At 40.7% G+C, this 22,597-nt stretch overlaps 1 protein-coding gene and 1 long non-coding RNA gene across 2 annotated transcripts in view; one reads left to right on the top strand and one right to left on the bottom strand.

Annotated features, from left to right (window-relative positions):
• LOC117737158 overlaps positions 1–22,597 on the top strand; it is a 30,045-nt gene that overhangs the window by 1,677 nt on the left and 5,771 nt on the right. The window lies entirely within an intron of this gene.
• frmpd3 (FERM and PDZ domain containing 3) lies at positions 2,320–18,364 on the bottom strand. Its single transcript, XM_034542873.1, has 15 exons — positions 18,324–18,364; positions 17,997–18,151; positions 17,785–17,887; positions 17,435–17,480; positions 16,700–16,804; positions 13,655–13,762; positions 11,402–11,533; positions 9,898–10,017; positions 9,423–9,559; positions 8,758–8,884; positions 8,359–8,448; positions 7,896–8,075; positions 7,535–7,670; positions 5,890–6,774; positions 2,320–5,132 (listed from the first exon to the last, which is right to left on the bottom strand). The coding sequence occupies exons 1-15, from the start codon at positions 18,362–18,364 to the stop codon at positions 2,320–2,322; spliced, it is 5,178 nt and encodes a 1,725-aa protein (XP_034398764.1).

A 22,597-nucleotide genomic window follows, 5' to 3' on the forward strand; every position in this document is an offset into this window, starting at 1 on the left:
ATTTTTGTTTATAAAAATAAACATGTCCCATGCTTTATACTCGATATATACTCATTAAAATATATGTTTTGCTATTAGTCTCTATGTTACATTACTACTATAAATAATTACCGTACAGACATGTTTTATCTTTTTCTTTTTACAAAAGAGTGAAGAGTTTGGATGAATCTTAATGTTACAGGTAATGTTTAAAAAGTGTCTTATTCTTTCAAATATGTTATCTTACTATTTACATCTGTGTAGAATAATACATTTCAATACTGAATATCATTTGCAAAACATTAACATTTATTTTTTGCCTGTTTTTTTCCACTTTAGAAATGGAAAATGATCTATACAATCAGTATCATCAACTTCAATGGTCAAAGTATTTGCCCCTGAAGTCTAATACGTAAAGGAAAACATGCAGTACAGTGAAAGAGAGAACACTGCATATGCCAATGGAAAATGCCACATCAACAGCAAAGGACCAACCGTTAAAAGAGAGTGCTTGTGAACAATACCAATGGGTTCCGAAACCGAGAAAAGAAGTACAACAAAGCCCATTTACTGATACATTGGAGATCAATCTCTGTAAAATAAAAGGTGTTATAGAATGTGGAGCTTTATTGCTAAATTGAAGATAAATCACATACATAATAATAAACGATCATCAAAGCTGAAAACAAAAAAGTTGTATAAGTGGCTCAGATTTACAGCAGTATGAAGCCATAATTTGTTTGGCTATAAATTAATCAAATATCAAACACTTAAATACTGGATATGAACCTCATAAACAGTGTTTTATAAACCTTTGTAGTTCATTAGACAACCACATTATATCCCAAAGAACTGACCAATACATTTTGTGCAAGAAACAGCAATATTGTGTTTCTTATCTTTAGTATTGTGAAAGGCCAGATTGATTTGGTTTCACAGCACTCTCTTTTGACAGAATGTCCAGTTTACATGGAAGGCCAGTACATATAACATCTCCCTGACTAATCTCAAGGAATAACAAGAGGATGAGACACAAAGAAGGTTTCAGACAGGAAACAGATGTGTTAGTTTTATTAAAATACATAGAAAACTACTTTGTGTGTTTCTTATATATTTGCTAGATTGCACAATGTATAACAGCACATAGAAAGCAAATTAGTTTATACTTTATCTGAAAACCTGAATTAAAAACAAAGGATCTTTCGAAACTGGTAAGCTGTAGCTTTGAGGTGATGGATTATGTAAAACTGGTAATGTGGACTCAAGTGAGGTTTTCAGCAGCAGTGTTAATAAAAAACACTTAATAAAACATTAAAAGATACATTTCAACTTCAGAGCTAATTTCAGAGGTTGTGCAAAATTCTAGTGGTAAGTTTACTCACTTACAAGTGGATGGCTATAATTAAAACTATATTTCAAGACAAGTGAGTTGCAAGTGAGCCATGGATCAGTGATGGTGTAAAATACACCGTGCGTTAGTACAGTGTGGGTATCCCTTCTCTACAGTTGAGTGAGGTAACAATACTCATTACTGTATAGTGGATAAGACTGACTTGGGTCTCTGCTACATTGTCTGCCCAGAGCGGGTGTGTTTCATACCTGCACTGTTATAGTGATAGAATGGGCCTCTGTCAGTCAATATAGTTAAAAATGTCATAGTTGTCGTCTTTCAGCGGTTTTCATTTTCCAACACTGTCACTTCAATTTTGACTTATGTATCACTATGCCAGACATTGTCACCATAGCCAACAGATCTCCATTTTGCATTACAACAGTTAATATTTTCAAAAAACAAACACATCACCATCTAACCAGCCAACGCTTTGGACTACGCAATTTACAGAAGTCGCTACTTGACGAGAGCTCTGAAGTATTTTTGTCCAGAGGATACATTTATTTGATGATTTATTATAATCTTTATAGTTCTCTTAACTCAATACATTTCAAATATATTCTTCACTTTTTTTCTTCACAAAACTTTATATTATTTGCTAAGTAGACACAACCCAAATATACATCACATATAAAATACTATACTTCAATGACTTATGTATATTGTGAATGTTGATATAAGGTGATTAGCCCTGTATCACCCAGTCTGTTATAGGATTCTTATTCCATTGTGCATTATTTGGGGTATCTTTATATTTCAAAACAAGATCCAAGAGGCTACCTCAGGGCCTGTAAACATGAGATGGAACAGCTGCATTGCAATTTTTACTGAGGATGAGTCATTGCATGTCTTGTAAAAATTGTAAACAATAAACAAATAATTAATTTGGATAGAGTAGCCACCCACATTCTGGACGATTTTGATTTACATCCCTGCCAGATGTATTCTTACTGGTCAGGCAGAGTTTTGATGGGTCTAGTAAGTGAGCTCATGTTATTTGTGTTGGAGGAAACTTGAGGGCTCACTGATTTTGTCGGCAAGCTGCTTGAGTGCCCCATTGATTCTTCTGCTGCACGCAGAAGCAACGTGTAGTTGATAGCTACTTCCTCAACCTTTCTCAACAGCTGCAGCCTTTGGGTTTCTGAACGAACTCCCCTGACCAATTTGATGAAGGTCTGAGTTAGTTCACACAACACTTGAAAGCTGGTCGTGACAACAGCAAGCATACGTGTTGGGCTTTTTTCAACACTTGCCACTCGTCGACAAGATGCTCTGAATTCTTTGAAGCGCACCGCCAGCTCCTGTTTGTACTCTGCAATCTGTGAGGGCTGAAGGCGAGACTCGCCCTCAGCTTGGGGGCTGTTAGCACACTGACGCAGAATAGCTAGCAACTCATTAGCATCCAACTGGGCATTTAGGAAACCATCAGGCAAGCTGAAACTGTTTCCCTGTAAAGCCTGTACCCGTGCAAGACTCCCCTCCATTGTATCACAGGCTCTCAGGTCAATCTCCTGTGTCTGTGGCTCCTCCTCCTCTTCCTCCTCCTCTTCCTCCCCACTGCAATCCTCTGCATCAAGAACCTGGAGTGTTTTGCTCACTACAGGAAAGGTATGCGAGTCCAGCTCCATGCCTGGAAGGACCTGAAGGGGTATGGAGTATGAGAGCTCATCCTTTTCACTGCTTTCATCTGCAGCCTCACACTTCCTGTAGCAGAAACAGAATGAGCAGCATTTATCCTTGTCATCACTGTCTTCACTCGGTAGGGTCAGCAGCACTTCGCTAGTCCCTTCTTTACTTTCACGCAATAGCTCTTCTCCCTGAATGAAAAATACACCCTTTTTACCTTTCCCCTCTACTTGGTGAGACTGAGTGTGGACCGGCTCTACTGGGGTGGGGAGCCTCAGCCCTGTGGCCCTCACTCTCTCCATCTCCTTCTCTAGACTCTTGGCTTTGGGTTTCACCTCAGCATACACAGGCGTGCTAGTGCTGTTATCCAGCTCTCCAATGCTGTATCGCCTCTGGAGCGCCTTATATTGTGGCGCTCCCATGCAATCGGTTTGAGAAGTACAGGCGGGCAAACAGGAACCCTGCTCTCCCCTAGGCTCTCTTGACTCCAGACTGGTTGAGCGTATTCGTGTGGTCTTGATTTCCAAGGTCTGAGGTCTTCTTGAAGCACCTTGGATGTGAGGTGCTTTGGTGACGGCTGGAGGGGTTTTAGAGATAGGTCTCTCTCTGCCTCTGTGTTGTGTCTCTGTTGTGGATCCAACTGGTGTGTCAGGTAGTCGCATGCCCCTACACATTCGCTTACAGTCACAGCTGCGTCGCTGCTCCCTGGATATACCTGGAGCCTTTAGGACAGGGCTGGTGCGGAGCTGGCAGGCACAAGGAGTGCCTGAGGGCACAGGTGAGGATCCCTGTGGCAGAAATTCTCCTTGGGATGACTTGGGTTTCAGCAGCTCCTCTAAGAACTCTAGTTCATACTGGCGGACTTTCTGCAACTGAGCCCTTCGCTCATCTGTTTCTCTTCGCATTCGTGCAGGGAAGGTAGCTGAAAGAAGGTTTCTAAAGCTCAAGAAAGGAGCACTGCGCTGGGACTTCCCCTTAACACTACATTGCTTCTTTGAGTCTCTGGCAGGGAGAGTGGAGACTTTATCTACAGAGGGGTTATGTGTTTCCAGATCATCTAAAATAGGTAACGATTTTATGGGGCATTTTTGTGACTCGGGGTGGGATTTGCCCGGGGCACTCTCAGTCTTGTTTTCAGCTGCCTGTCTTCTCTCTGCATTTACAGGCAAACGAGGGGAGTGCTTGGTTTGTATTTGAGGGCTGGGCTTCGCCAAACTAGGATCTGCTCCTACTCTCACTGCATTTTCTTTGCTGTTAGTAAGCTGAAGGCCTTTGGCCCGAAGACGCTCGTCATCTGTGGGGGAGGAAGATTGGAATACTGCTATCTTCTGAACCTTTGGGTCTTTCAGTCTTAGTTGAGGCCCAGGCTCCTGTTGCACTGGGCATGTGCAGAAAAGGTCGTCAACTGGCAATAGTTCTGTAGAGCTTGAAGGCTTCATGGTCTCACTAGAGGCAGTCTTGGCATCTTGGCACATATTAGTGGGTGAAATCTTGGCAGAGGCAATTCTGTCCACAGGTAGGAGGATAGGTAAGGCTTTGTTGCTAGGGTTTGTTATAAGAGGTGCTGTTGTCTTCCCCTTTTTACCGTCCGAATGATTTTGGCTCACGGTCTCCCCAGAAGAATTTGATAACTTCTGATCTTTACTGACTTGAGCTGTCAATAAAGCACCAGCCACTTTAAGTTCATCAGTTGACTTAGAAGGGCGCTCAGGGGTGTTTGCTTTGGTGGACTCAAGGTTTGCTTTCATCTCTTCTTTCTGTTCCATCTGAGTCTCTTGGTTGCCCCCCTGCTCTGTCACAACTCTGAGTACTGCAGAGTCTTGACTGGGACTGACTTTAACGGGAACCGTCTTGCTGATAATTACTTGCTTGGGTGTACCGCCAGCACGAATCTGACCCACAGAGAAGGCCCCTGTCTCTATGGTCTTTGCAGTGCAGCCAGGGATTGCCAGAGGAAAGTCACGGCGACAGAGTATACGTTCTTTGTTGATGTGATGAGCCAGCAGGTAGGCCTGGTTCTGGTTCTGCTTCATAGCCGACACCATCTCCGAAACATCAGTCAATTCAGAAGAGTTGGTCTCATGGCCTGAGTCCAATGATGACTCAGGTGTAATGGCAGCTAAGACAATCAGCCCTGAGGATGAAGGCAAACAGCACACTGTTAGAATAATCAAGACATAATAAATATTAATAATACAAAATATTGTAAGTTTATATTTGTATTTACTCTAGTCCATACATTATTAAACCATTTTCAGTTGAGTGGATTCATGTGCATTACAAGACAGCAAAAATATATTTAGGAAAAGTTTTAATTTGTTCCCAAAATCAGTGCTTTGGGGTCAGATATTCAACCCCCTTCCAGGCAGATCTATGCACCAGTGGGCTTGCACACCCAACCTGGAAGAACATCTGCTTTTCCATGCAGATACACATGTGTGCTGGATAAATGTGCCAGGACTAGAACATTGTATTACTCATGATATTGATTGGCAATTTTTCATTTATAAAAAGTTTTAATTTGATATTGGGGCCTTTTTAAAAACAAGTTTTTTTGAGACACATGACATTATGTAATCAACATCTTCCATGGTATTTTCAGCTTGGCTTCAATATAACTCTAGTTTGGGCTATTGGTCACTTTGTTCAGCGACCTTCGGTTGTCTTGAACCTTCTACAATAATTTATGGGTTTTTTTCCAGTTATTGTACATGCATTGCTACCACAAAATTAAAAGATTACAGGATTGTCTTGCCATTTCACAAGATAATAAAAAGACGGTGTACTACAAAGGTACTGTGTAAAAGTAACACTTTGGAACACTATTGGATCAGAACTACTGTTAATACTGTGTGTGAGATGTGAGCTGTGGCGTGACTGAGGCTTTTGACCTGCAGTCTGTGTTGGCTGTTGAGGGTGATGGGGGTAGTCCTCAGAGGCTGCCAAAGCCTCTAGTGCCTGTAAGGTGGACACCAAGGCATCGTCAAGCTCCTGGGCATGATCTCGGACTGTTCTTGTGGCCACATTATCAATTAGTGTTACAGGCACATCTTCCTTGGCTTGGGCCAGCTTCCCAGAGGCGACCCCAGGGCTGGCACTGGTTCGAGCCTTCCTCCCTCTCTTTGAGTCATCCTCATCTGAACTGTTGTCCCTGAAGCCTGGTGGTGGGGCAGCAATAGCAGGTGGTGGTGGTTGCAATTTCTCTTCACCAGCATCTGCCTCTTCCTCCTCTTCAATTCCTGGGGGTGGAAGGGCCATGAGGTCAACAGCGCCTCCAGCTCGGGAGGCACAAGCACTGGAGCAGTGTTTCCCCGAGCTCCCACTACTGTTCATTGCTGTTGGAAGACCCTCTGCCTTATGCCTGGCTTTGCAGGAGTCACAAAAGTATCGTGAGGTTTTCTGTGATTGACGCATTGTTTGGGCTCGGATTCTGAATCCTACATTCTCCACTGCTGGGCTCTCTAAAACACCAGGTATTTCCTCTGTAGTCTGCTGGGTTGGGTCTGACTTAGTGCGGGGCCGCCCAGGAGGCTCATGCGAAATAAAGTTTTCATTAATGTCGAGTTCAGCTTCAGTGTGTGTTTGGAGCTCTTGAAATTGCTGTTGTTCTCGAAGGTGGAGATGACACAAGCCCAGATGCTGGGGCTCTGCCGGAACTAGGGCCCTTGAAGCCCCTGACTCCCTGTGTGAGCTTTCCCTCTCGTCCCCTCGGCGCCCTCCACTTGGCAAGCTGGTTGCCCCAGAACGTGGGTGAGCATGGTGGGAGCTTCTGTAATCTGAGGATAGAATTGTCAGAGCAGTGGAAAGTTTGAGGTGGTAAAAACTAAGGGGATAGAGAAGATCCAGATGGGAAAGCAGAGGTGACAGCTGGTGGTCACATGGGGATTATTTGTTATTTCAGAGATGGATGTTGATAGTTGAAGTTTGTTTAAGGTTGGAGAGTTTGATTCTGGTGGGTGGAATGTGATGGTATGATGATCCTCCTTTAATGTGGACTACAGGTTGAGACAGCAGATGGCAGAAGATATTTTCATGTCTGATCAGGGTATATATATGTGTGTGTATGTATGTCTATATATATATACACATGTATGTGTATATTTGTGTGTGTATATATTTATTGCTGTATATCAAACTAATAACCTGTACAATCCCATAATGTTAATCTTTCTTGGGAAGAAATATGGAGTATCCCATTCCAATGAGTCAAGCTTGAGATGAGAGGAGAGACAGCAGAGGGCGCCATGGGATCGTAGTTCCAGGATAACCTGGTTACTACAGGTAATGATTTCAGCCAATGAAGAAGCAGATCAATGTCCATGTAGACTGAACACAAATGATTACCAATTATTGCTAAACATGCCGTGTCTAATATGATGCTTAAAGAAGACACTTATACAACTCTAAATGGGTGACATGAATATTTCAACATAGGCTTTTACGTAAACATATACATGTCATTTCTTGATGTATATTGCTTATTTAGAACATGTGTTTACAATGAACCCCTACAAGTCAAAAAGCCTTCTAACATACCTGCTTTGGTCAGCTGAGACTGACCAGGGGTCCGGAAGTAGATGGTCCGTTTGGGGTCTACAAACAGTTTGTAGTAGCCAGAGATGAGGCATGCAAAGTTACTGGCATCAGGCCATTCCATGAGTAGGACCAGGGGCTGCAAGGGGTGGGAGGGAGGGGAATTAGGAGACTGTTTAGGGGACAGGCAATGAGCATTGCCTGCACATTTTGTAATGACCTGATGAAATAAAATGTATAAAACTGTTGAACAATTTTGAAATTTCAAAGAGAGGGCATGCAAAATACATACGTCCCCTGCTGCAAAATGGTGTCTTGTCATTATCAGATATACTTATAGTGTACATCTTTAGTGCTGTAGTACCTTGGCCTCATGGATTGTCACCTCGACACGAGCCACTCCCTGGCTTTCTCGGTAGAGCTGGATCTTGACAACCCTACTGAACTCAGCCAGAACTGTTGTGAGGTTGTTTTTCAGATCAATAACGTGACTTATACCATGTCGAGGACCCACAAGTAGTGTTGTAGCTGATTGTTTTTCATCCTATTAAACACAAGAGGTTCACAATGACTTGTCTATATTTAATATAGTACATTGGCACATTGCAATGTCAATTTTTAAAGGTATTATGCAATGATTGCGTAATACCTTTAAAAATCCACTGTTGAGATAATTCTTTCAAATGTTGAACAGGTGCATTCAAGAAGCATGCTCCTTGTGCAACAACATGCACAGCTTCAAAGACACAATTTGAATGCAAAGAACAAAGAGCAAAGAATTTGGCAACGTTTGTATTTTTGTGCACAAAAATTCAAACATGTATTACCAGTCCAACAGTGTGAAACAGTATGCCACCAAAAGGTGGGAGGTCGTTGAGTACACACATATACTGCAGCTTTCCTTGGAGAGGAGGGACCTGTTAACAGAATAATAAACAAGAAAATCTCATCTTTGAGAGGAAGCCTTCTCCAGCACTTTCCACGTCCTGCTGGGGGCACTGTTGAGCCACACATGTAGATCATAAAGTGTTATGCAACAGCTAGATCTAGGACTTCCTAAACAAAAGGACTAGTTATCAAGTAAACATTACTATAGAATGCAATAAATAAAAAAATCCCCTAAAGAAGCAAAGATAAATATTGAAATTTAAATGTCAATAGTAATCAAGAGTATGGCAATATGGTGAGAGGTCTATATTGCCTAGATATGTTTTAGAGGGATGAACCTTGTTGCCCGACGGTGGTGGATGCTGGTAGGTCTTCAGCAACTGAGACAGGCTCTTGCACACATTCTTCTCCTTGACTGTTGGTAGCAAAGTGAGGGGAAGAAAAGGCTCTAGTCCCCACTCTTTTCTAGGATCAAGAGCAAAGAGAAAGATGGAAGAGTATACACACAAGAGAAAAACAACAGTGGAGTGGTCAATCAGAGTCCGGGGAAGATGTCCCCACTGAGAACACAAAGGTGTCTTTTTTCGTCCTATGGGAAGACACGGTGAACCAAGCAGACATCGTTTTTGACTACTGGCTTGACATGGCCACCCTAAGTCTATTACAGTGGATCTGTTCTTCTGTGGGTTGTGATGACAAAAGCTAATTACTTGCTAGGTTGAGGTTTTCGAGTATAAATGAGCAAATTGAGGGAGATGTAATTTCACAAAGCAACGGATTTCTTTGTCATAACGACCTAGAGAAAATGATCCTTGAGTAATTTGCATTTTTAATACTATTGGGATTAATTATTAATCATTTAGACATTATTGAATGAACAAACTTCACTGTGGGACTCTGACATGGTACACAGGATTATTAATGAGGTCAAATGCAATACATCACTGTTGGTCTGTAATTTCTCATGAATTAATTTGAAGGCTAATTTAGTTTGTGGACTTACTCGACATGCTTGAGAGAGATCTTCTGATTAGGCCGTGCGGAGGACACAGTGATGTAGATATGAAGTGCAGCCAATCGTAGCGTGATGTCAGATTTCCAGTCCATGCCGAAGCGTTCCTTGATGACGTCATTGCGACTCTGTTAGGGTATGTCGAATTGTTGTTTTGTACAAAGATGACTGCAAACAACACTGTTAAAGACTGGGATAATTATGTAAGGCTGAGCACTCATTTATTTGCCAGGGACTGCTTCCAACTTCATAAGGCTGTTGGATATCTGGAGTTTACCTGAAAGCGTTTTTCAAGAGCCTTCAATGGGCCCGGTTCTGCCCGCCTAACTCTGGAATATGCAACTTTTCTAACTATAAAATAAGTCAAAGAAGGCCAAGCCTTTGCTCTTCAAGGAGACGGCTCTCTAACAGTGTCATATGATTGAATGACATCCTTGTAAATCCTCCTTTTAATCCAGGGCTTTACCTGTATATAGAGGTACTCAAAAGCAGCGGGGTCCCTTCTCAGCAGGTCTGCAGGGTCCTTGGGGAAGAAGCAGATGCGGAACAGACACTTCATCCCTTGGAAATAGGTTCTATGCACCACCTGAGGGAATACAACAATATCAGCTAGATAACCACGTCCATCTTTAGCATTATTCATACATAACAAAGTAGAATTTCTGGGAGGTGAACAAGGCACATCGTTAGTACTGGCCCGTTAATGCAGTCATTCATTTCTGCGACCGTCAGAAACTGGGGGGGCACTGGGGAAAATGTATTGCACACTTTGCAGAGTGTGTACTATACATGGATAATGTTGCTCGATATGAAATGTAGAACACACACTGTAAAATTCATGAACATTAGATTGTCACATGAGGCTGACTTCATTTTGCCAATAGGTTGCGGTTTGACTGAGGCTACTATCTCTCAAAGGGGGGATTATATGGTATTATCAATATATGTCATGCATAGTATTATATATTATAGCCACATGTCCCATCTACACAACATTGGTATATGAAGGCTCCACCGTCACAGAGACATTCAGGAGCGGGTCAACAAGCCTACTCCGTAGAAATTATCAACATGTTAGATAACATTTACTTGCGGCAATATCTCACCATATTAGGTTATTTTAGTTGAGCCAAAAGGCGCATGCGTACACAGACATATAATTACACACACATTCACAAAGAAAGCAATAAGGACATTGATGGCCACCATAGCAGCAGTCTTATGCATATAAACACTCCTTAAGTGCATACGTCTTGTCTAGATCTAATTTCTATGGCTTTTCTGGCCAATTTTGAGATGTATTTGATTAATCTGCAAGGAGAAGATTGTGAAAGTACACAACCTGTTGCCAGTAGGTGGCGCTTTGTCCATGAGTTAATATTGGCCTTGAGATGTGTTTCAACATAGACTCTTATCCAGCAAGTGAAATTTGGAGCAGATTGGACAATGTTGGCTCAAATTACAACAACTTCCTGTTTGCTGCCACACCACAGCTACATAGTTCCATGAAAACTAAGATTGTTCCGACCAAATTTGAAGTAGAAGACATTTCTTTTTTAGCAGTGTTTCTAAAGTACAGTGCCTGGAAATGTAGGAAAAAAATGCCTTGAATACATATTGAGCTCAAAATGGCTCCCTTCCTGTTGGGCTTTTTTGTATGTCCCAACATATAAAATATATTTTGCACATCTAGGTGAAATGTACTTCTGAGGCTGCTTCGTTAAAATATTGTAGTGGGCGCTATCAACCATTTTGCTACACCCATGTGCGAGACCCATACAATATCAAAGTTTTCACCAATTTTGACATATGCGCTGACCAATAGAAAGGCAAAAATCCCTGCCTCATGAACATTTTGCTTGGGGTTGGTGTTAATACTTTCATACTGTTAATCTTGCAAACACATCAACCAACTGAAACTGTTTTTTAATCACGATCCTCCACACATTTTCCTGTTTTGGGTTTCTTACATGTGTCAGAGGCTGGTTCTCCTGCAGCAGATGCAACCTCTGGTTCTGGTCCAGACCACCTGCCTCTAACACCAAGGCAAAGTGCTCAATGTAGCGCAGTGAGAGGCGGTCCTGCAGGGAGGAGATCACATCCTGGACGAAGACACATGGAATTCGATTAGAGATTGAAATACATTTTCACAGTAAGAATACATTCCATTGCACTTTAAAAAAAAAACGTTTTAAAGCCTATTTTCACCATTAATTAATTCCATGTTTTTAGGGTAGTTTGTCAAATTGACATCCCTGTGGGTGTGCAGGGCAAATGCCTGCTCCTTTGCAGATCAGTATCTATGAAGCTTTTCAATTCAGTTTATTTTGGTATAGCCCAAAGTCACACATTTGCCTCAGAGGGCTTTACACACTGTACACATACGACATCCCTGTCCTGGGACCTCACAACAGTTAAACTCCCCAAAAATAAGAAAAAACCCTTTCACAGGGAAAAAAGGGATGACATCTTCAGAAGAGCACCAGAGGAGGATCCCTCTCCCCGGATGGACAGAAGCAATAGATGTCATGTGTACAGATGAACAGTGTTACAGAGTTACAACACATTCAATGAATATGACAGAAATTATGAATAATGATTCTTTTCTCATCTCTTTTCAAAATATAGAGAGAACACTTTCTGAGAAGAGATTCTCGGTTTATCACAGCTTACCCATGGCTATGTCTGAGGATAAGGTTTCATTATTGTTTTTACCTTTTAATATATTAGAGGCATGGACATTAAAAGGTATATATTGCAGTAATATGTTGCTGTAGTTTGTAACTACAGCAACATATTAGTGGAGGCTCATTAAGAGCTGTAACATGTACATTAATGGTTTGCTCACCGTAAACAATTTAATTGTCATTTATTGTTGATGTAACCTAAGCAACTGCTGGCTGAAAAATGGAGATACGGAGTTGTAACAGTCTTGACCTATGCAGTTTGCATTAAATGACACCTGGGTAGGTCACATAATCCTCCAGATTGTAGCCGAAAACATTACAGGAAGCCTCTTTAGTTGACAAACAGTCTAATGTGCATACAACTGGGCATCCTATGGTGCCATTGATTTAATGTATGGCATTGTTTTATTGATCTGGGCCTTCTTATTATGCTGAAATTCCATTTAATTAGGCTGACATGAGTAGCTTCCTCCATCTCCCCTTCTAAGTGCTGCAGTGTTTCTCCTTTTCTCCGTCGGCTTCCCTCCATGAGCAGAGGAGAGATTTGTGAAATCTAATAGTCTGTTTAATGAGTCTGCTCAGAGATGTCAGATTTATCTTAGAGGCTGACAGAGAGATAAATGACCTCTGTCTGATTTAATTCATTTGTTGATTCATGGCTCTAATCATATCACTGAGATTATAAATTGCCAAAACTGCAATTGTGAAGTTTCACAGAATTAAACTGATCTTTCTACTTAGTTTTTTAAAACAATTACTTATTACATATAAGCTTGAAAATGAGGACGCTTGACTTGATGTATGGTTAGTATTCAGATGTTGATCACAAACAGGAAATCAAATGTGCCTTAGTTGTATTGGTAATCAATCCACATGAAGCTCCAACACAATCATAAATATACAGTTTTAAAAATCTATAGAAATCTCCCATTTTATAATGGAAAAGCCATCAACAATGGACAATGATATGCTCACGTTGGGTTTATTCATAATACGGCAAGTGTTAAACCTTTAATAGGGTTACTGATTTTTCTTAGGGAACTTGGGGCAGCCCATCAAGCTGTAAACATAACCATGACATATTACCGCCACATTAAGTTGTAATATTTTTTGATGACATCATTCATTTGAAATCACTCTCCGTCTCACTCTTTTTTTTGTCTTTACCAGCCCTTGAGAAATGTAGCTTGTTAGGTGCTAAATGTTCCACTTCCACTATGTTTGCTAGCGAGCCACCATCTTTGTCCGTCTGCCACTTGGTGCAGGGGAGGTAATATAGTTATTTGTTTTGGTGGAAAAATTCAGGTAGAGTGAACAAAAAAAGAACGATTTGTAACTAAAATCCTCCATAGAAATGACAGAAACTGCAGTGTTGTCTGATAATTACCTGTGGGTTTATCAATTTGAATGGCAATTACATAAAATGTTATTTAGACCATTGTTAATATGAAAATAGATGATAGCTGCTTTATGTAAAAATCTCAATGTTGAAATTCAGTTGCCTTTCCCATGTGCACAGCTGTATTAAATACATACCCTAACAGTGGTACGGTTATCAAATGTAAAGGACTTAATCTGTCCATTCTCCAGGAACACCTTCAACACATTTGGTATGAGTAGCAAGGAGTCGTCTTTGAGCATTGTCTGAAAGAGATTGAGGGAGAATACACCTTTGGGTTAGTAAAAAAAAAAAAGAATTATTTGTACAATACAAACACAATGTGCTGTAATTGTAGTTCCCCACTTTGTTTAAACAAGTAGTGAAAAAGGAGGAGGTCCTTAGGAGAAGTGTTAAGAAACAGATATGTCTCATTGTGAACAATGGAGGGATACTTATGAGGCTCACTCATGCATTGCATCAGGATCAAAGAAGGGCTTATTAAGTTTCTCCAGTCTACCCATTCAGTATGTCTCTGCTCCGTTTGGGGCGACTATCAGTCTCTGCTCCATAGACTGTCATGCAATTGTCTCAGATTTTTTTTATTTTCAGGCTTGCTTTGTGGATTTGGAGCTAGTATGATTAAACGTTGTGTAATAGTGATACTCATTGCACTGAGAGATTGGAAGGAGAGGTCTGTTTCTAAAACTTTAGGTTTGTAAAAAACACCTTAAAGTTAATATTAGTTCACACTTCACAGAGCTATTACAATATATACTGAATGTATACACATGCTGCCTTTGCTTTTTAATGTCAGTGAACAAATACCTACCTGGCTCTACATTAATAGTGTTGTTCATTTTATTTATTCTTTCTCTGTCTCAATCTCCAGATGATGTTCTGGTTCACTTTTACACTGATCTGTCTCTATTTTTTAAAATCTTTTTAGCCTGTTTTCACTGCTAAATCAGTTTGACATCCTAGATAGATCCATCAGATGCATTTTGAAGACTCCCTGTCTCCGACTTTCGGAAATAACTTTTTTTTTTTCTTTCTGAAAACTCGATAATATTCATTCAGGGAGTGCAGTTGGTGATAGTGTGGACCCCAAGGTAGCTCTGACAGCTTGACAAAGTAGAAACAGGGGGAGGGTAATTTCTGGACCAGTACTAAATCAAACTATTTGGCATGGAGGTCAAGTGTGTGGGTGTTTAGGTGTGTGTTTGTATTCATGCCAGTTTATTAAAAGGGGGTGTGGCAGTGAGATAACAAAAAGGTGTATAATTTGAAAACCGATTAATGTATCATGGCCAAACTCATGAACTGTTTTTTTGTAGACTCTTGAGGGAGAAATCTATGTTCTCAGTAGATAATTCATTTTTCATTTTGACATGTATAAATGTATGTGTGTGTGTGTGTGTGTGTGTTAATGCTTGGGCGCATTGATGCATGCAAGTACGTGGTTGCAGCCGATGTGAAGTTGCGCTTGTTTATTTGATGGTGGGATTTGTAAGAACAGTAGGCAGACATTACTCATGACACTAAAGGGATTTTATATTTACTGCAACAATGTATCTCAGCATTTAGTTTAAAATGGAGAGCTGTGTCCACAACAGATGCCCGGCAGTCTGTTTTTAGATAACTTAAATACTCAGAAGGCTCAACAAGCTGTTCTTCTGTGCAGACTGGAAGCGACTAAAGCCGGAGTTGAGTGAACAGCTCTTTCTCCATAATACAGCATTGAAGCAAGCATGAACCAGTGAAGGTCTATCTCTTCCCACAAAAAGGTCTATCACTTCCAATTACAAGCCACTACCTTTGTTCAGGTTTAGCCATCACATGCAGGGAACGTGTTAAGAGAGGCACAATGCCATAGCCTCGTCTCCTTCCTCCTTTCTTTTTCTCAATAAATGCCAGGCTAGGTGGCCAATACTGATCAGATCTTCAGATGATCAATAGCAACCTGTGGCTCCTGATTAGAAATGTCTTGCCATGCATTGGGGGGTGGTGGCTGAAACCTCTGATCGTTGCCAGTCATAACAGTTCCCTTCTACCTCAGCATCAATAGGGCCATGTGTTTTTTTGAGCTATGATCAATTGGATTTACAATTCTAAGAGAGATCAGGGAGGCTTGAAACGCAGCTCTCGTACAGTATTGCGTTTGCCATTAATAGAGCCGCTGGCATTGGGTGATTTGTGGGGAATACCTCTCACTTGCACTGAAGTCTTAATTTTTTGTATCAGAAAGGAAATCTGTGTTCACATGACTAATGATGCTGCCAGGCTAGAGTGAATGGTGAAATCAGCTGTAATGAAAAACAAGTTTGAGCTGTCAGACTAACACTCTGCGTTGGCTTTACCCAAAGGTTATAAGAAACCTGGTGGTCCATGTGATGAGCAATCCTGTTCTCTATCTCCTCCATTTAGTTCAAGTAAATAGAAAATGGACTAAAGGAATAGCCTGCCCGCCAACTTCTGATTCTTCATTGATTGTCTTGATTTCTTCATCTTCTTTATTTACAGTGCAAACAACTGTATATTACCCCATAGATGATTGAAACCTTTGAGGTAACTATTTTATCTCTTTGTATTATAATTAATAAAAACATATTAAACAAAATATATGGGGAAAGAAAAGACAAGAACCTCCCTTTGGCAAACCATTTAATTACAGTACCTTCTCCTTCCTCTGACCTCCCTCTCCCCACAGTACTTGATTTGTGTACATTGTCTTATCTCATACATATGCCACAATGCATGTCTAAATTGAACAATATGAAATAGTGTAACCCCAGCCCCATAAGATATATCTGTTGCTTGTAGATTTGAATTAGTAAGAAAACTGAAACAGTATTCTCTACCATATGCAACCAGAACATTTGCGGTCAAAAAACCAAACATATTTCAAGGAGATGTTATAGCTGTTTTCAAAATGTGTGATTATCTTTTAAAAGAGTTTCAGGTTGCACCTGTTATAATTCAAATCAGTCTGGAAAGTAATTTATTCAAGGATGGACTGCTGGACCAAAAGCTCACAAACAGTAGAGAAGATCAGCCTGAAATTAGAGGACGGAGAGAGGATACTTGAGGCCTTTGTGATTTCTAATAAAACAAAAGAAATACACAGCCGGAGAAAGGGCGACAGAGTAACAGGATGTGTTTGCATCAACATGTTCCAGAGAGACACGAATAGTTGAACTTACTGAGTCTGGGTCGCTGATGGACACTTGCTCTGAAAAGCGCACTTTAGGCGGGTTGGTTCGCAGGCGGGCCTTTTTGGCTGCACTTATGAAGGCAGATTTAGGTGACTGAGGATAAGATGAGAGAGAGAAACACTTGAATAAAATGAACAAAATGAAAGAAAAGCCCCTGTGACTGCCAGTGCTAAAGAGATGTATGTTGGAGAGCTGCTAATGCTGCTGCAATGCAACATAAAACTTACCTGCTAAAAGTTTAAATATTTTTTGAAATGTTGTTCTTAGTACAATAAAGATGTTAAAGCCAACACGTATGCAAATTCCTGCAGAACTGTTACTCAAGGTTCCAAATAATAAAATTTAAGAAAAGAATCTATTTGCATTTTCACATCAGTATTTCCTCTTCTAAAATGATCCAGTTCAGTTAGTTGGCTAAATAAGTGATATATTTATATTTCTTCTATATGGATGGTTGCGCACAAATATTTGATTTAATAAGATATTGTGTATGTGCCTGTGTGAAGCTGTTTTTATAGGGATTACTAGAAAAACAAGTTACTCTAATTGAAGGCATGGCCTTGAAGAGTAATGTACTGTATCTGTGCACTGCAATAATGCGCACTGTTGGAACAGAATACTGTGCAGTGGTGCTTTTTGATTCAGTGAGACGGGACTGATGAAGAGTAAGATAATTCCTAAGGGAGAGGAACATTAAAAAGAGTGAGTTTCCCATTAAACTACCTGATGGGGCTGCAGCACAGTGAGAACTATGGTGTCTTTGCAGCGTCTATGGAAAGACAAAAGAGAGTGGAGTGGGATTAGATAACGCCACAGACAGCATGGTATTTGGAGAGCTTCTCCCGTTTATATCTGCCATATCCTCGTTGTCCTTCAGCTGCAAAAGGACTGTCTCATCCACATGTTTGTGTTGATGTCAGGCATCACCAGCAATAAGAAACAGTTTGCTACTGTTGATGCACCCTCTTCACCCATGTCCACTTTACTTCCACTTGCCTGTGTTGCTGGTCCCCTGGCCCATACCCTCCTCATAGCCCTCCCTCCCTCCCTCCTGGGACAGTAAAGGATGTTACCTTACAAGGTCTATGACTCTCTCTCGGGGCGCGTCGCTCACCGTCTCCTCGTTAATGGCCAAGATCTGGTCTCCAGGAAAAAGCTTTCCAAAGGAGGGGCCGTCTGCAGATGAGATTGGACACATAGCCAGTATACAAAGTCATAAACATACAGTAAAAAGGGACGTTTTAATTTCTCTCACAAACACACACACACACACACACACACTAACCAGCAGAGACGGAGCGTACAATGACAGGCCTCTGGCTGCCTGCAATAAAGCCGAAGCCTTGAGTCGGGTGGCGCTGGATGGTGACCTGTCGAGCTGAGGCAGGACTTAGGGTACCACTGTCCATACCATCTTGGCTCTCCTCTAACATTGCAGAGCTGCAGAGGACATACACACATTCATGAATATAAAGATAAATGAATATACACATGCCTTTTTAATATGATGTAATATTTACAAGATCAAACTGTATGTATCCTATTTGAAATTACTGTGAATATTGTCTTTATGCAGAGAAAAAGTGTCACGGTCATGTGTAACACAGTGTACCTGTCACATGCGTTCGTGTGTCCATCCTGGACCTTTGCCATCCCCTGAGAGGAGGGAGCAGCATGGGACAGGGTCGCACTGCAATGGCCGCTCTCGGTTTCGAAATCATTCACCTGCACAATAGACAGGAGACAATCTCATAAATAATATACCCTGCTTTCGCCACAGTATGTTACTCTTTTGAAGCATTTTCACAGCTTTCCTGACGATATCTTGGAACACTGCTGCACAGAAAATTAAATGATAGATGTGAAGGTAAAAAAATGGAACAGAAAAAATTAAAATCGGATGCATTTGGCTCCTCAAAAAGGTTCTGTGTTGAAGTGAATATGCACAAGATGGAAGTAAAAATGTAGGTAATTTTGTTGTAAAAGCATATGACATTTATGAGAAACTGCAATCATCAAGGACCTATAACATTCAGACATAGAATCTGCCAACCTCTCCCAGTGTGGACCAAGCTGCTGCTGTGAACCACACATGCTCTTTTACAGATGCCTGTGTGGGAGGAAGTGAAAGCAAGATTACTAAAAGACTTTGTGTGAGTGTGTATGTGACGCGTGGGTTTCTGTTTGTTGCAGAAAAATGGATGGAAAGAGAGCCAGATGATTGTTGTGCTCATATCTGTGATCTAGAACTCAGATCATCGCCGACTAAAGACGAGGCACTGATTGTGATGTTAACGGTGCAAATGGGCTACAACATAGATACGAATAAAGAGCATGACAATCGTGTTGATTATTATGCAGGGATACACTGTGGAGAGCAAATATCTTTCTGAGTGCCACAGGCAGAGAACCAACTACCAGGAACAGGAGGCTGAGTAACATCAGTCAATAGTTCAGATTTATATTCTTGTCACTTGCTGTTTCTGATAACAGTGGCTTACGGGGAGCATGGCTCATTTACAATTCCAGCGATGCATAACTGATACTACCTTCTATCGTGGTATCAGATGAGGGTTGATGCATCGCAGATAGGCTTCATATTGAGCTCAGTCAATGAGAGAAAATCTATTACATTACGTTGGCTTTGATTTTCAATTATGCTAATCATTCAAAAAGATTACATTTGAATACAAAGTCTGTATTCATATTCAGCTGACTTACAAAAGATCATCTGCATGTATTAAACGTGCACAGCGGTGACAAATGACACTTCACCAACTTTTTTATTGATAATTATATTTTTTCCCTTAAATTCTCCCAATGGTTCTGACACACCGCTCCCCATTTATTTCCCTTCTTTATGTTGCACTAAGGTCTTTGTCTTTCCATCGTTTGTCTCCATCTAAAGTTGCTGGAAGGACATCCATTATGTTGGATCTTCAAGGAGGTGCCAGTGGCTAGCTGTTCATCAGGTGTGTGTGTCATTATGAATGTCAGCGACTCCTCAGCACCTCTTCTCATGTGCAGAGTCGCCGAGATTTGACCTCATCAAGGATACTTTATAAATATTATTTCTTGTGAATAGTCTGCATTTTTACTGTGTCTATTATTCATAGAGCTTTCATTGTATTCTGAAAGTCACTGGATATTTGTGTACATCAAGCTTATATAGGGACACTGACAGCTGGAAATGATGACCTATACCATCATAATCGTTATACAAAACTGTTATTGAATCAGTAACAGAGGAATGTGTGATCCTCTGTGAGTTTTTCTCCTGGCGCTTTGTGGAGGACACCGAATTTACAGCTTTTCTTCACTTAATATAGAATATAAAAAATAAATAAATAGAGTTTTGGCATTCAAAACAAGTGGTGAGCTGAAGAGAAGGGAGAGCGATGAAGGTAGCCGGGGGGACACTGAGCTTGCAAAGATAAACAGCCATTCAGCAGAGGGGCAGACCTTTTAACGAGAGAGGACACCGAGGAATTCTGTCAAGAAATGATCCCCAAGGACATTGGCAGGACGGCCCGTTGCTATGGCTACGGTTCTCGGTAGCTTGTTGAAGCCTCGTGTGGACGGGAGGGATAGTGGGTGGATGAGAATAGTGATGTGGCCGCTACGAGGAGAGAGAGGACTAGCCAGACGCTCTTCGATCCCCCTGCAGCCACTGTGGACAGATGCCAACATTTCCTCGAGCACCAGAGGTCAGGTTATCACAAACCCGCTCTGCTCCAGTGTCCCATTCTGCAGAAGCAGCTCACCAGGCCTCAGGATCTGTGAAGAATAACCTTTTACTTATTATCCTCCCAGGCCTGCATTCTAACAGGGCTCTCATTAGCTTGTAGGGACGCTGCATTATCTACAGCAGCTTGTAGGGACGCTGCATTATATACAGCAGCTTGTAGGGTAGCTGCATTATATACAGAAGCTTTTAGGGACGCTGCATTATATACATCAGCTTTTAGGGACGCTGCATTATATACAGCAGCTTGTAGGGACGCTGCATTATATACAGCAGCTTGTAGGGTAGCTGCATTATATACAGAAGCTTTTAGGGACGCTGCATTATATACATCAGCTTTTAGGGACGCTGCATTATATACAGCAGCTTGTAGGGACGCTGCATTATATACAGCAGCTTGTAGGGTAGCTGCATTATATACAGAAGCTTTTAGGGACGCTGCATAATATACAGCAGCATTGCTGAATAGTTTCAGCTCCAGTCTGATCAGGTGTTCAGAAATGAGAGATACAGGTTGACATAGCGTTAAATCGCTCAATCAATCAACCAACCAACCAACCAACCAACCAGTAAGTCAGTCTTTATACACTTATATAAACAGCTTCTGGCAGCTCAGAGTATACTATAACTTGTATGTGCAGTATAAAGCAAGTGGTCAGACTAGACAAGATTAAAACCAATGTATGCAATTGCATTAGTCAATAATTAGAATACCCCAGCGAAACAAACATCAACTTAAATGTCCTTTTCCTTTTCTCTCTTGCGTTCTCTTTCTCTTTTCATATTTCACATTCCCTAAGGTTTGGTCTATAGTATCTATGTTACAGGCAGGAAACAGCTACCAGATGACATATCGGACATGCACTTGGGATCAGAAACATTTTATGTTTATAAACCATTCAAAATATCTTCCAATCGATTCCAGGGAGGTCATTACAATAGAATAGACAGTGAGTTTAATATCTGAAAAGAAAACAAGATCCCTAATGGCTAAAAAAGAAGAAAATACCAATGGCCCAATGTTCTTTATTACATGTAACTACACAAGTGAAGCCCATTAAAACATTAGTTTTATGTTTCTGTGGGATTTGAAAGGAAACTTGCAGTGAAAGACTCAAAATGCTCTGAGAAGAAAGATGAACGACATCTTAGCTATTGTGAATACAAATAGTACAGCCTGAGAGCTGCTGCCCTGTCTTTGACATAGCACTGAGAACCCCTGAGGAGAGGGTAAACAAGTTGCCCTCCATTATACTGATTGTTACTGATCCTTAGTCAATAGAGGATGTATGTGTTTCAGAGCATATCAACCACAGAAAATAGGATCAACTCAAAATTATTATATAATTCCTTTAATAAGAAGGTGCATTTCCAAAGAGGGTAGAGTTGGTTAACATTGTTAGTCCTTAATCATGGCTAATTCTTCCCAGCACATAAACAAAAACACAACAGTTTAACCTTAATGCCTTGCTTGGTGAATTAAGCTTTAATAAATTGCTCCAGTAAGTTGGAGAAGATGTTAAAATAGATACAACATGTTTCATTCTCTCTCTCTCTCTCTCTCTCTCTCTCTCTCTCTCTCTTACTACTTGAGACATTGCTATGATTGGTAAAAGAGGACATATAGAAGACAAGAGTATGGATTTAGTTTGTTATAATTTCTACTATTATTATTACTACTATTTCATTTTTGGCATAAAGAGTATGTAATAAACTGAATGCTGCAAACAATTTGTATCTAAAGTAAGTACAATTTAGACTATAGAGAAGGTAATTCACATTTTCCCTATTTAGGATCTTATGCCAGGTAATATAAGAGAGGAAATAAGTTAACCGAGGGAAAGAGTCCTGGCGCCCTTTCCTCCAGGAAGATTTGTAGGGATAGTATCCATTTTAATTGTTATACATACATACATACATACATACATACATACATACATACATACATACATACATACATACATACAAAAAGCTACCCAGGGATATGATAGCATCAATTGAGGTTGGGTTAACGTTTTTGCCTTGTTCGAGGTTTGAGAATATAAAACACTAATCAGAGAAAACAGCAATCGTGTTAAAGAGGGCAAAACAGAAATTTTAATGATAAATGTTTGGAAAAACATTAAAGAAATAAGACGCAA

Source organism: Cyclopterus lumpus, chromosome 10, assembly GCF_009769545.1.
Source record: "Cyclopterus lumpus isolate fCycLum1 chromosome 10, fCycLum1.pri, whole genome shotgun sequence".
NCBI lineage: Eukaryota > Metazoa > Chordata > Actinopteri > Perciformes > Cyclopteridae > Cyclopterus > Cyclopterus lumpus.